At 43.5% G+C, this 14,911-nt stretch overlaps 2 protein-coding genes across 5 annotated transcripts in view; one reads left to right on the top strand and one right to left on the bottom strand.

Annotated features, from left to right (window-relative positions):
* Positions 1-14,911, top strand: part of timeout (circadian regulator timeout) — a 116,113-nt gene that overhangs the window by 16,269 nt on the left and 84,933 nt on the right. For all 3 annotated transcript variants that reach the window (XM_089870400.1, XM_089870399.1, XM_089870401.1), the window contains exon 5: positions 12,687-12,749. In XM_089870400.1, coding sequence (XP_089726526.1) covers positions 12,687-12,749 — 63 coding nt within the window. The remainder of the gene's footprint in view (positions 1-12,686; positions 12,750-14,911) is intronic.
* LOC149690940 (uncharacterized) overlaps positions 2,601-14,911 on the bottom strand; it is a 56,490-nt gene continuing 44,179 nt past the window's right edge. For both annotated transcript variants that reach the window (XM_089870411.1, XM_089870412.1), the window contains exon 3: positions 2,601-6,084. In XM_089870411.1, the coding sequence (XP_089726537.1) occupies positions 2,907-5,402 (2,496 nt within the window). In that variant the 5' untranslated portion in view covers positions 5,403-6,084 and the 3' untranslated portion in view covers positions 2,601-2,906. The remainder of the gene's footprint in view (positions 6,085-14,911) is intronic.

Consider the following 14,911-nt stretch of genomic DNA (forward strand, 5'->3'; position numbering starts at 1 on the left):
TTCCTACTAATCCACGTCTACCGAGAGTTAATTCTAATAGATCTTACCAAGCAAACTGCAACCTACTCTTGGATAATTTTGGCCAAAATTAAACGGAATGAACATTTTTCAATCTTAGTGCGAGATAGAGTACTATTTTCTCTGGTAAAATTATCGATTTGGCGAGTGGTAGAAATTTCTAGAAATTTCCAAATATTTCCCGAAGCCATAATTTCTTTTGAAAACTATATACACAGAGTTACCATTGGTATATATCTGGCGATATTTTGGAGAGTAACTCGTGCGTTATGATTTCTTTTTTCAATTCTGGGGAAGGAGGGAGTTATTCTCTTCTTCCTAATAAATTGTCTCTCCCGGCAATCTCTCTCTCTCTCTCTCTCTTGGAAAACTTATTTCTCAATTCAAAGATCGTACTGCCTATTACTCGGTTCCGCGGCTAACTGAACTCAAAACCGCACACTGTAGCCATTTTTTCCCTCCTAAAGGCTGAGAAAAGATAGTGGTATTTATTCGCTAGACGAACCCCCCCCCCCTTGGTACGGCACGGTATGGTATGGGTTGGTGGCTTCTAGTCACTTCAGCGTGCGGGACATGTAGGAGAAAGAATAAATAGTTCGACTCGCATTTTTTCTTTTTGGGAGTAAGGATGGAGGGGGTTGGGGGGTCCCCTATTATTCTCCAGGGGTATTCGGCGTGAAACTTATTGTAGCATTTTCGCCCTCTTAAATTAGATTTCCCCATTGGCTCTTCTTTTTTTTACTCTTGGACCTCTTTTTTCTCCCTCCCTCTCTCTCTCTCTTCGCTATGAGTCCGCTTTTTTTTCCGCTTCTTCTTGGGCTTTCGGGCAGAAATAGCGGGAAGAAAAATACTTCTCTAGCTGCTGGGGATGAGTTTGTTTCGACTTATTCTTAGAGAGGATGGCTTAGCATTAGGGTCACACTTCAAATAGGTCGGGAACGAGTGGATACCCTTTGAAATTTCTGTCTATAAACTTCTGGAGAGTTCTTTAAAAATATGTTTTAGGAAAGTCTATTGTCCCTTCTCTTTAAGGACGGCCCTAAACCATCTCATTTATACCCCGGGGATGGAGATAGTCGGAGGTGTAGGGCGGGAGGGGTAGGTGATGGTACAAATGACTGGCGTTTTCCGGTTGCTGGGAGTCGTGGCGTGGCGGGGCGTCCTGGCTCCGTACGTGACTCTCTAGCTCTCTCTCGCTCCTGGGCTTCCCTTTTCTCTTTCATATAGTTATATAGTGTGTAGCATCCATCCTTCCAGAGACTGAAGTCGGTGGTCGTCGCTAGACAAAATGAATTTTCTTATAACCCTAGGAAGGGAGGGAGCTAGGGCGGGTGAATGTTTGGTAGAATCGTTAGGATGCCGTTAGCCTCGTATTGTCCTTTTTTTACTCCCCTTGTTTTTGTTTACTACAATTTTCGAGTTATAAGGCTACTTACCCCTTTTGGTTTTCCTGACCGACTTTCGTTCTTCTTCTTCTTCTAGTTGCGAACAACCGCTATTGATGTTTTACTCTTTCTTTTTTACCATCTGTCAGAAATAGGCCTAAATAGACGTAACCATTTTAGGGTCAAAAAGGTTTTTGGTAGAATAGACGAGGTTCTTGTTCCTAGGGAAAGTTTGAAATAAGGCAAAATAAATGTTCAGTTTTAATTTTCTGGGAATTTTATAATTTTTTCTTTTTGTTTTTTAATCGTACAAAGTTTAACGTTATACATTGAACGATAATTATAATGTCTCGCGTGTGACCACATTCTTCGGCCCCAATCACTTATTAGTCAATTACTTTAATCTCATTTTCTCGGTACATAATTATATAAACGATATTGTTACTATTATTTACAAGTTATCTCTCTCTATCGGGGGCTCAGAACCCCCCTCGACCCCCCATTTTTTTACGCGAATTAAGGATTTACAAAAATTATTTTCAAATAATTGTTTGGATTTTTGGAAGGATAAATTAATTTGGGCAATTTTTATTGTTCTCGTAGCTTTTTTCCCCTCTTACATTTCTATCTATAAACAGACAGACAGCGAACTGACCTTCTTACTGACCATCACTTTCATCTAGACACAATCTAAGCTTATAGGGAGGGATTTTAAGCGTAATCAGAATAATTATAGTACTTAAATATTCCCGGGATACTCGATTAAATTCGCTAGTCGATAAATCGGGATTTCTAAAGTTGCCACGATAAAAGAAATTTAGATAATTTTTTTTAGAAACCACGGCCATTTTTTTAAATAACCGAAGGGGGAGACTTGAAATAAAAAATATTGGATTTTGTGGTTTGTAAAATTTGACGTTCACTAATGTAGAAAAATAATCTTTTCTCGTACTGATAAAACCCCCTATGCAAATTTCACCCCCAAGCTATTCCCCCCCCCTTCCCCCGAAATTTGAATGAGGGTTTTTTTATCTCGTTATCCGACGAAAAATTAATTTAGTTCGCTCGACCCCTTAATGACTGTTCGGAGAAATTCTCTTTCGACAAAATTTAGGTTAGGGTTAAGGATTTCAAAGAAATCAGAGAGATCATTAAGAATAACGTTTCTTTTTTTATGATTAATCGGGGTTTATTCCCCCCCCCGATACAACTTGTGATTATGGGGACATTTTAAATTCAAAGTTTAATATTTCAATTTATTATCTCTTTTACCAAAATAGAAATAGCCCCCCATTGGAAATATTTACTTTTTAAAATCCTTCAATTTTTTTTTATTATTTAAAAACACTTTGTTTATATATTTGTTTTGGCGGTTGTTTGTTTGTAGTTACCCAAATTTTAGCGTTTGATCTCGTTTAATAAGACTTGATGACGTTGGACTGTGTAAGGCAGCCATAGCGCGCGCGTTTTAGCGTGTCCTCGTTACGTAGTTGGGGGATCAGTTCAATAGGACCTTCTAAGGTTGGGCTCGTCTTCTTTGACGCTACACGAACTGGGTTCGTTGGCCATGTCGACGTTTTCCAAGGCGTAATAGAGTTTATTGCCCAAGCCGTGATGAGTACTGGTTTTCCAACCCACCGTTCCCTCGGAGACGGTCACGATGGAGACCTCGTCCCGCTGCGGGTGGTACGAGATGCTACTGCTCCGCCGGACCGAACACAGTTTGGCCGAGGCGTTGGCGCACCTCCGCCGGCACCGGTACACGGTGAAGAAAATCACCGTAATTGTCATTATTAATAGACACGCCCCCGCTAACGACGTCGACACGGTAATGGCCGTTACTTGGCTCCATTGGCCGTGCTCGGAACTAGCCCCGGGAACCGAGGGACGACCCAAAGTACTTATGTAAAGTCTTTGTACTTGAGAAACTGTTCTGTTTGGGAAATGACTTCGATGGTGTTGCGGCGGTAAGGGTGGTTTCATCGTTGAGGCTATTAAATGCCACCTTGACGATAAGGTCGAGGACACCTCCCTCGTACTTGTACTTCTTCTCGTGGAAGAAATAGTCAGCGTGGACGATGGTACGCTTAATAGTTCGACCATCGTGGTAGTTGAAGATTGGGAAACGGGTTTGCCCGTACTTTGCGAGAATGTAGGTGGGGTTTCCGTGGTTTCCGTCGTAGATGGTAACGTACCCTCGGAACGCGAGTACCACCGTTCAGTGGTCGGGTCTTCCAGAGTTAAATTGCGCGATTCGAGTTCGAGTACGGGCCGCCAAGACAGGTCGGACGTACTTGAATTGTTGGCGACGGTTAAATTCATCGCGATTATTTCCCGCGTTACCGGGGGTACATCCGTCGTCTCCGCGATGTCATCCTCCCTCAACATCATGATGGGTTTGGAGTAGAGCTTCTCCGGGGAATTGCATCGAATTTCGTAGCTTCGATAGAACTGTACGTTGGACATTTTGATCCAGTTAGCCAACCACGTGATATTATTGCCGCAATGCCACGAATTGCCGCTTAACTTGATCACCTTGAGTAAGGGGAAGAATGAGGGCAAGTCCGAGCGGACGTTGGTCAGTTTATTATGCATTATATTTAGCTCCTGGAGATGACGCAATCCGTGCAGAACCCTTGCCGAACTGACAATTTGTCCGGTCAAGTTGACGCTGTCGTACATTTCGAGTTTTTGTAATTTCTTCAACTGGTCGAAGAGGTGTTCGTCGAATTCGATTATGGTCGGAACGCGAGACATTTGGAGTATTTTTAAAGCCTCGAGGCCGTGGAAACAACGCGCGCCCAAGTATTTTAAGTTGTTCTGCGACAAGTCGAGCACTTGAAGCTTGGTTAAATTGAAAAACGCCCCTCCGTTTAACACTTGGATTTGATTGGCTTGCAAATCGAGGCTGGTTAGGCTTAGCAAATCGCAAAAGGCGCAGGTTGACAAATTGGCGATGCGATTCCGTTGCAGAAAAAGTTGCTCGAGATGGATCAAGCCTTTGAAGCTATACGGTCGCAGATTCTCCAGCAGGTTTTCTTCCAAGTAAATGGCGTGCAAACTCGGTGGCAAATTGACGGGGACTTTGCTTAAACGGTTGCCGTTCAACCATAGTCGTAGCAAACATTCTTGGCGTCCCAAGGCGTCATTCTCGATCTCCTCGATGTTGTTATCGTCCAGGACTAACAAGCCCAAGTAGGGGTAACTTTCGAAATCGCCGGCCGAGACGCGCGTCAGGTTGTTTTTAGCCAATCGCAAGTCGCGAACGAAACGCGTCAGACTTTGCGGCACGCGCTCCAAACCCGCGTTGGAAATATCGATGTATTGTAATCGATTGCCGAAGAAGTCTAAGCGCGATAACGTTTTCAGAGGGTTGTTACTCAAAATCAGATGCGCCAAATTAGTCAAATATTGAAAGGCTCCAACTTTGATCCTGGAGATGGCGTTAAAGTCCAAGTTCAAGTATTGAACTTTCGTCAAACCCACGAAGGTATCGTCGTTGAGTTGGACTAGTTGGTTAGCGCGCAGGTTGAGCTGCTCGACGTTCAGAAGTCCGCGAAAGGCGCTCTCGATGTTAGCCAAGTAATTGGCGCTCAGATCCATGTAGCGTAGATTCCGTAAACCGTCGAAGACCTCGTAAGAGACGTTCTGCAAGTAATTTTGACTCAAATCGAGGCGAACCAGTTGATCCAAATTGGATAAAGCCCCGCCGTCGACTCGCGTGATTTGGGCCTGTTGGATCTTGAGTTCTTTAAGCTCGGTTAGTCCGTTCAGGTCGGTAATCGTTAGGATCGGTAGGACAAAGTTGCGCAGTTCTAAACGCACGGCGGATTTGGGTAAATCGGTGGGGATTTTCCATAAACCGTCGCCGACGCAACTGACGTATTCTCCCGCGTTGTCGCAAAAGCAGGCGCTCGGACACGGATCGCTCAAATTGTTGCCTCCAATCGACGCCGTGATAGACGCGCTGATGCTCAGAATTAACCACAATGGCTTCATGGTCCAGCCGTGTCTCGGTCGGGCTTTCAGAAAAGGGGTTAAATACGTCACCCTCGCCGTATTTGGGTGGGGTGGTCACTGTGATGACGCATTTCAGGGGTCAAAGCGTCTCCGAGAAAAATGGATCCAATAACGAATAGGTCCAAGTTGTAATTCGGTTAGTTCTGTTAAAATAAAGGCTTGACTATTTCATTTTGTAAACTAGGCTCTTTTAAAAAAAAAACCGATATTTTTTCTCCTTCTTCAAAGTGGAATCTTTGACCAAATCAGCGGCGATTGGAGGGGGGGGGGGGTAGCGCTTCCTAATTGACCGATAATAATGGTCAAGCTCTTTCAACGTTAATCGCTTCCTTTTCTTTTATTTCTTGGCGCTGTTTGTTTCTTCTTAAGCCCGGTTCTTTTCACCACCGCTGGGCCTTTTACTTGTGTATACCGTCTTCTATAAGATGACCAAGTTTCCCAGTTTCCTTTTCTTTAGTTCGTAGCGAATTTGGGGGGGGGGGGGGTGTCACCCCCGCGGCTAGCTCTCACGGTATGTTAGGACGTCTCGGAGACAAAGTTTTCCAGTTGCTTTTACCAACCAGTTAGGCTTAGCTCTTTTTTTTATTTGTTCCTTTGTAGGTCGACGCTCGCTCTCAAAAGTAGTTTTCCTCCGGAATCCGGCTTTACTCCGTCGCGAAAACTGTAATGAAAGAAAGAAATATAATTGGGGACGTTATATAATATAATAAGATTTATAAAAATTTCAAAATGAAGTTGAAAAGTGTACGCTTTTTTTTAATGAAACTTTTGCAAAGTCAGGTGTTCTAAGCGTCTACCTAGGTTTGGAAGTAACTTTGAAATCCCCATCGATAAGGCCTGATGTACTCGGGGTACTTTCAAACTTCCTCGAATACAAATATTTGATTATTTCTGGCAACACAATCAAAAGCCCATTCCGTCTAAAATTTGTTAGCTTTGGGGATCTTTTCCCCGCATCAGTTTTAATTCCCATTGGGCCCCCTCTCCAGCCCGGCCCCGCCCCGTCCCTTTGCAAGAGGAAACGATAAGCCCAATGTACCATCACCAGCAGCACCACCACCACCACCACTCTCGTATCCCGTACCAAATACTTCTTCTTCGCTGTCCTCAAACCATTCCGAGTTTGCCTTATTCGTTTTAGGGTATTCATTTAGCAACTTGGTAGAGTACCTTATGACAATTGAGCATGGTGGCTAGGAAAGGGTTATAATGAATGGCTAGAGGGACGATTGGGGACATCGCTCCCCTCTCCCTACCCAGCCAGGACACACCGGGTATTATCCTTTGAGGGTTGACCACTAGGAGGATGGGACGGGAGGGGGGTGGAAAGGAGGAAATGACCTCTACTTGATCGATGGAGATGAGAATAATTAAGAAACAAATTGGTCGCCTGGAAAGTCAGTCCCATTAGGTTTGGGTTGGCTTTGGGGTTCCGCCCCCCCCCCATTTCGCCCCCACGCCCTCCAAATCTCGTTTTCCGAGGACTGGCTTTTATTTTTATTCACAAGGGTGGCTTATGAACTAAGGATTAAAGGGTTAAGGGGGAGGGGGGGTTGCATTTATAATTAGAAACTGGCGACTTTCTCTATGTCCGTCCGTCTGTCTTTGCGGGTTAGTTCAAACTGAGATGGCGCCTATGACATTGCCACTTTTAAAAATATGAAGGTGTAGGAAGGGAGGGTTCTAAATAATTAGGTATGACCTGTTATTAAATATGGCTAATGGCGGAATAGGTGTGTGCCAATAATATTAGGCCCTAACGAAGTTAATTTGATAACGCGTAAGAAAACCCGCCGATGTTCGTCTTAAATTAGCTTTAAAATCAAAATATATGAAATGAGAGGCTTCAATTCTATTTAAATAAAACTCGTTTGTTGTCTGTTTAGAGGATTGAGCCGCCGCGTATATTGCGCCGGAATTTTGGAATATATATATGGAAATATCTATGCAAATTAAGTCGGACTTGTTTAGAAGTAACATTCATTAATCCAGGAATATAGTATTACTCGACTTCCATATCGAAAGATCTTCCTTTTCTTTGATTTTAGGGTTTAAGCTTGAATCGAGACTATAATAATATTCACGAGAGAATGAAACGTACTCCGCGTTAACTTTTGGAGCCTTTAGCGTTTTACAATGGAATCCTTTAATTTAAAGCGGTTTTGACTCTAGTTTTGGAAACGGTGCATGCCTGGCATTGGGGACGGAACTCAATTATTCAAATTAGACATTTTCGAGTTCTCGACTTAAAAAGCGAATGTTGGGGAACCGGGGGTGGGGGGGGGGTATGCCCCCCTAAAAGGGTCAGTCAATCTCTCGTTTTCCTTAAATAATCTCCATTCGTCTTTCCAAAGTGAACGAAGAAAACGCGGCCGCTATAATAATGTTTTGTTTATTTAATTCAAGATGTCGACCGTGAAATAAGCCATGTTTATTTTATATTAAAATAAGTTTTCCCAAAGTTTTACTTAACTTTAGTAAAACGCCTCCCAGCAACTTTAAAACAATTTAAGAATTACTTATTTAGTTTATTTTTAAAGTTATATAAATAATATTTTTGAGATTGCCCCTTAAGTGTCGCTTCCCCTTTTTGCATCGGTGTATGGCGTGGTAAACATTTCTACAGGCGCTCGTAGGATTAACCCGGATTTTTTCGCCCCTGGAAGACGGCTTTCCCCGACATAAAAAAACTTTGTCGCAAGTTTTATTTTAACGTAATAATACAGTAACCTTACGAGAATGTTTCGTAAAAATAAGGGCCTTTCTTTACGGCTTTACTCCTTTGTCTACGGTATAAATTAAATGCCGTGATAAAGAATAATAATTTGAGTACGAAAAAAAAAGAAAAAGCAATCTTTATTTTAATTTCCGGAGCAGTGTATACATTTTGTTCGCACGCATGAACAAGACCAAGGCTTAGCTGGGGATAAAAAAGAATAAAGTTATAAGGAGAGAGAGAGAGAAGAATGCATCTTTTTCACGCGATCCTTACTTAGTTAGGCCCGATTTAGGCCTATGAAAGAAAACATTGAAAAAAATTTCCCAGGCTCCCGAAATAACTCGGGCGTTATTCACTTTATAGCTATGAATAAACTATGGGTGGAACTTTCTCTCTCTCTTTAAAATGAGCCTTGTTAGGCCTTCATCCGCGTTAGATGGGTCCTAATGAAGGCGGCGGGGGGTGCCATCACCATCCCAGGGTGCTCCTAGGAGCCAGCACCTAGAAGCTCGGGTACGTCACCTCTCGGCTTCGAATCATCCTTTAAAACACTCTTTATATTGATTAAGTTTCCGCCGCTGGAAAGACTGAATGCTGTCCGTGGCTAGAGATAGGAGGCGCTATTTTTCCAAGGATTGATGGAGGGGGATTCTTGGAATGTTTTGTTTAATAACCTTTGACCTTTTGACTGTATTCGCGGTTTTATCGTTAGCCAGACACGGCATGCACTCTTAAATTTCAAAGGAGTAAAAATTCGAAATGACTGTTTTAAATAAATGTTATTGTTAAGTACGCTCGGACACTCGTCTTTTGTCATGAAGGGACAGTTAACTCGGCCACCATCGCCCTAGGACGCCTCTATTCATTCATTCTTTCCTTGAAAATTGAACTGCTAGTTTAGGGCGCTTTACAAATATAACACGCTCTGGTTTATCGATACGTCTCCACCTTTGCTTCATTGTTAATTGTTTTAAGTTAGATTTAATTGACTTTAATTAATCGGGATAGTATTTTTTATTCACGGTGTAAATGACGTTGATTCCTGTGGCTCTTGGAAAGGAGTTGAAGCTTGGATGGGTAACGAAGAGCGTGTCGCTCACGCTGAGATGGAAAAGCCCCCAACAAAAAGGAAAAAGCATTTGTTAGGGTTATATGAGGCGTATAGCGTTTAGGTGCGGGGAAACTATCCAGTTAAGCCGTCGCCTTTTGTTCTCGTCGCTTTGTTGTCCCCCCCCCTCCCCTTTTCTCTCGCCTATTTCATTGTCCGAACGCCAACCGGACCAAAGTCTGCAGGCCACTCTCTCTCCTCTTTCTCTTCTCTACAGCACGATGGTCATCCGTCCACCGTCTCATTTGTTAAAGAGAGTCTGGGTTTCGCGACCTCCATGTTCACCCTACTAGAATTAAGGCGCGAGCCAGATTTCTTCATAGAGGGCATCGTGACTTCGTTGGCGCCCATTTTTCCCGCCTTTTTCGTGGCGCCCACGCGCCCCAGCTTATAGTATAGTCCCGGAAACGGAAGTAGAACAACACGACGAGGATCTTATTAAGACATTCGCTGTCTTTTTCATTCTGCTATTATAATGATATGTTAGGATATGTTTGGAGCTTAGAGTTAATGCGAAATTTAAATAAATTATTAACTCGATGGCTGGCTGTATCGAAGCGATGGCTGCCGTTTGAGGCGACTATAAAAATAAATATCAGAATAAACTATAAATTCTTCCTTTGAAAGAACTTTCTGGCATCGAGATTCTTTTTAAAATGTCGTTAAAAGTTCTTTTCTAAAAGAGGATATCCGAAATATTTTTACGGATATCCTTTTTTAAGGCCCGTTCCATTTGATTTTGGGACTTTTATTGAACTTTTCTACCCCGGTTCTTTTTCTTTTTTTAAATCCGTCTTTAAGTCTCTCTCTTGGAAAGAGGAAACTACTGGGCGAGGTGTCGGAAATAAGGAGTTAAAGATAGCCTATTATTATGGGACGTCCGTTTTTCCATTGCCACTTAAAAAAGGGACAACCATGGCTGCTGGCTGCTAAAACCCAAGCTCCAACTATATTTTTTTTGGCCAAGCCAGTTTCGGCTCAAACAGCCGAATTGTAGAATTAAAGAGAAAATTTTCTTCTGGTTTCCAAAGAAGAAGAGGAAAAAATAAGTCGGCTTTGGAATGATTTTCACTTTAATTAGTTTTCTTTTTATGGAGCGACGAAATTTTTCAAGAAGTCGCACGCTCTTTCTTTAATTCTTAAATAAATATCTTCCTTTCTTTTAACTCCCCTAAAGTTCTTCCGGTCAGAAGTTATTTACCAAAGGTTGCTTTGTTTTTTTATTTTTTAATTTCTTGTATTGTTTTTCTCCGTAAAAATCAGTAGGGAATCAGTTGGGGGGAAAATACCAGTAGGGAATCAGTTGGGGGGGAAAATACCAGTAGGGAATCAGTTGGGGGGGAAAATACCAGTAGGGAATCAGTTGGGGGGGAAAATACCAGTAGGGAATCAGTTGGGGGGGAAAATACCAGTAGGGAATCAGTTGGGGGGGAAAATACCAGTAGGGAATCAGTTGGGGGGAAAATACCAGTAGGGAATCAGTTGGGGGGGAAAATACCAGTAGGGAACCAGTTGGGGGGGAAAATACCAGTAGGGAATCAGTTGGGGGGGGAAAATACCAGTAGGGAATCAGTTGGGGGGGAAAATACCAGTAGGGAATCAGTTGGGGGGGAAAATACCAGTAGGGAATCAGTTGGGGGGGAAAATACCAGTAGGGAATCAGTTGGGGGGGAAAATACCAGTAGGGAATCAGTTGGGGGGTAAAATACCAGTAGGGAATCAGTTGGGGGGGAAAATACCAGTAGGGAATCAGTTGGGGGGGAAAATACCAGTAGGGAATCAGTTGGGGGGGAAATACCAGTAGGGAATCAGTTGGGGGGGGAAATACCACTAGGGAATCAGTTGGGGGGAAAAATACCATTAGGAAATCAGTTGGGGGGGAAATACCAGTAGGGAATCAGTTGGGGGGGAAAATACCAGTAGGGAATCAGTTGGGGGGGAAAATACCAGTAGGGAATCAGTTGGGGGGGAAAATACCAGTAGGGAATCAGTTGGGGGGGAAAATACCAGTAGGGAATCAGTTGGGGGGAAAATACCAGTAGGGAATCAGTTGGGGGGGAAAATACCAGTAGGGAATCAGTTGGGGGGGGGAAATACCAGTAGGGAATCAGTTGGGGGGGAAAATACCAGTAGGGAATCAGTTGGGGGGGAAAATACCAGTAGGGAATCAGTTGGGGGGGAAAATACCAGTAGGGAATCAGTTGGGGGGTAAAATACCAGTAGGGAATCAGTTGGGGGGGAAAATACCAGTAGGGAATCAGTTGGGGGGTAAAATACCAGTAGGGAATCAGTTGGGGGGGAAATACCAGTAGGGAATCAGTTGGGGGGGGAAATACCACTAGGGAATCAGTTGGGGGGAAAAATACCATTAGGAAATCAGTTGGGGGGGAAATACCAGTAGGGAATCAGTTGGGGGGGAAAATACCAGTAGGGAATCAGTTGGGGGGGAAAATACCAGTAGGGAATCAGTTGGGGGGGAAAATACCAGTAGGGAATCAGTTGGGGGGGAAAATACCAGTAGGGAATCAGTTGGGGGGAAAATACCAGTAGGGAATCAGTTGGGGGGGAAAATACCAGTAGGGAATCAGTTGGGGGGGGGAAATACCAGTAGGGAATCAGTTGGGGGGGAAAATACCAGTAGGGAATCAGTTGGGGGGGAAAATACCAGTAGGGAATCAGTTGGGGGGGAAAATACCAGTAGGGAATCAGTTGGGGGGTAAAATACCAGTAGGGAATCAGTTGGGGGGGAAAATACCAGTAGGGAATCAGTTGGGGGGTAAAATACCAGTAGGGAATCAGTTGGGGGGGAAATACCAGTAGGGAATCAGTTGGGGGGGGAAATACCACTAGGGAATCAGTTGGGGGGAAAAATACCATTAGGAAATCAGTTGGGGGGGAAATACCAGTAGGGAATCAGTTGGGGGGGAAAATACCAGTAGGGAATCAGTTGGGGGGGAAAATACCAGTAGGGAATCAGTTGGGGGGGAAAATACCAGTAGGGAATCAGTTGGGGGGGAAAATACCAGTAGGGAATCAGTTGGGGGGAAAATACCAGTAGGGAATCAGTTGGGGGGGAAAATACCAGTAGGGAATCAGTTGGGGGGGGGGAAATACCAGTAGGGAATCAGTTGGGGGGGAAAATACCAGTAGGGAATCAGTTGGGGGGGAAAATACCAGTAGGGAATCAGTTGGGGGGGAAAATACCAGTAGGGAATCAGTTGGGGGGTAAAATACCAGTAGGGAATCAGTTGGGGGGGAAAATACCAGTAGGGAATCAGTTGGGGGGTAAAATACCAGTAGGGAATCAGTTGGGGGGGAAATATCAGTAGGGAACCAGTGGGGAACGAATCAGGCGTAACGTTTTGATTGAATTGTCGCGAATTAGAAATAGTGTTTGGATTAAAGATTAAAATCTTTTATTTTATTTTCCGTTTAGGAGCACCGGAAGCGGAAGCTGAAGCGGAAGAAGATAGCTCGAGCAATTCCGATGATGAAGATGGTAAGTGAATAATAATGTTTCATATTTCTTTTAAAATATGTAGCGTATAAATGTCGCGAAATGAATGTTGAGAAATTTGGAAGTAGTAGCTTATAGACTTAGAGAGACGATTTGTGGTAGATCTCCTTGAAGGCTAAGCGGTGCTATTACTCTATCGAATTCCCTGGGGGAGCCGAAAAAGTATTATCCGTTATTTTCGAGGATAAACGACTCCCTCGGGTCCTTTTGTTGGTTGAGAGAGGAGGGCCAAGGGGGGCGAGGGGATGAAAGTCCATTGAGTGGATTTTTGCGCCCGAATCTAATAGCGCTCGATATATTCCGAGGGAAAACCCTTTTCCAAAATAGAAAATATTTATTGTCCAAATCCATCGCTCGCCAATCTCGACTCTCCAGACGCCGGTGCCTTGCAAAAGCTACCGCGTTGGGGGATTTTATTTTTTTAACGTGGACCCATTCTCCCATCTTTAAGCTCTTCGCTTAAGCGACCATTTTTCAAAACTTGAAAAATTCATCATAAGAAATAGCTGAACGGCGTTCTTTCGGGGATAAGATTTCTTTATACCTTGAACCACATTTAAATATTCAAAATTACTTCTTGACCATTACATTCGCTTTCCAAGATGCAAAGGTAATATAAATCTGGTCCTGTTCGCATTGTTTGTTTGGTATCTTGACTTACTATATGGAGACATAACTATATAGGTAAAATTGTAAAAACGTTTCAACTTAACTTGGGAACACGAGAACGGAGATAGGGAAGGGATCTCCTTATCTAAAGCGGAGTGCTCTTTTAAGCGACAATGTCTTCTAGAGAGAGAGAGAGAGAGGAACTTGACCCTCTGCGTGGATTGAAAAAATAGGAAGGGTGGCGCTCAGGGTGGTGCTCGTTTCATCTTGCCTTTTGGGTCATCTATCTTTCATGGCCATTTTGTTTTGGCTTCACCCCTGACTGCCAAAACAGAGAGGGGGTTCGGGGGGAGTGGACAGAATTTACGATACTCGGATTTAACGATTAAGAATGGATAAAAATAGTCCCCCGGGAAAGGACTCTCTCTCTCTCTGGAAGCAAACAGGGGCCGGGGGAGGGGGGGGGTCTAAACAAAAAAAAAAAACTAGCTAGGGCCAGTGTATATATCCTGCCCGGATAAAGCGTTATTTTTATGGGCCCCTGTTTCTTTTTTTATTCCAAGACACCCCTTTTTCCTTCACCATGATATACGGTGTAGAGTGGAGCGCCGAGTTCGCGCGGATAGCCAAAAAGACTTATCTGGAATTGTTACTCTCTCCTATAGTTAGTGGCCTTTCGCTCCCAGATACGTCTATACTATGGCTACGACGGCGTGTGTATGGAATTTATAACCCCGTTATAAAAATAAGGGGGCATTTCCCTATTTTCCCCTTTCTTTTCCAACGGACGGAGTCTAACGGGAAAATAGCCCTGGCCCACACTCTATTTTTGTTCCTCCAAAAGTCTTCTTTGTTCTTACTCTCTGTGAGAGAGAGAGAGAGAGAGAGAGAGAGAGAGAGAGAGAGAGAGAGAGAGAGAGAGAGAGAGAGAGAGCTCAATGTCCCACTTTCCTCTTGCCATAATCCACTCGCAGTTTTATTTTATAGATCCACTCGATTCGAGTTGTCCATTTTTTTTCTTTTCTTTTAAATGACCGTTAACGATAAATTTTAAGCGAGAATGGGTGTCCCCCCTCCCCCCTGTTTTAATTTCCGTGAAAACGCCTCCAAGAGGAGGACACGGTGTTCGAGGCGTCGATGCCTCAATTTCGAGATGAGAGTTTCTTTGTTCTAACCTAACTTATGATTAAAGAAATAGTCGGGACTAAAATCTATTGGTTTCCAAGGTAACGCGAGGAAGGGAACTCCGCGTTTAGCCAAAATGTCGCCAAGAGATATTTTTAGGATCTTTGGGTTGTCATGGAAACGGGGAAATAAAGTCCGTTTTATGGCGGGAAATACCAGTCAGCATCCGGAGAAAAATCCCCAGAATGCATTTCCACGCTTTAAAAAAAAAAAATAGAAGACCGTCTCTTCAAAAGGAAAGGGAAAAAAAAAGATAAATATACTCTCTTAGCGCGTTGTTAAAAAGGGTTTCGGGAATGGGCGTTTACTCTTTAAGGTTGTTTGTTTCGGCAGCTCTTTAAGGAGCTAAG

The sequence above is a fragment of the Phalangium opilio genome, unplaced genomic scaffold (genome assembly GCF_054372755.1).
Source record: "Phalangium opilio isolate 3A_F unplaced genomic scaffold, DU_Popi_V2 ptg000031l_1, whole genome shotgun sequence".
In the NCBI taxonomy this organism is placed as follows: domain Eukaryota; kingdom Metazoa; phylum Arthropoda; class Arachnida; order Opiliones; family Phalangiidae; genus Phalangium; species Phalangium opilio.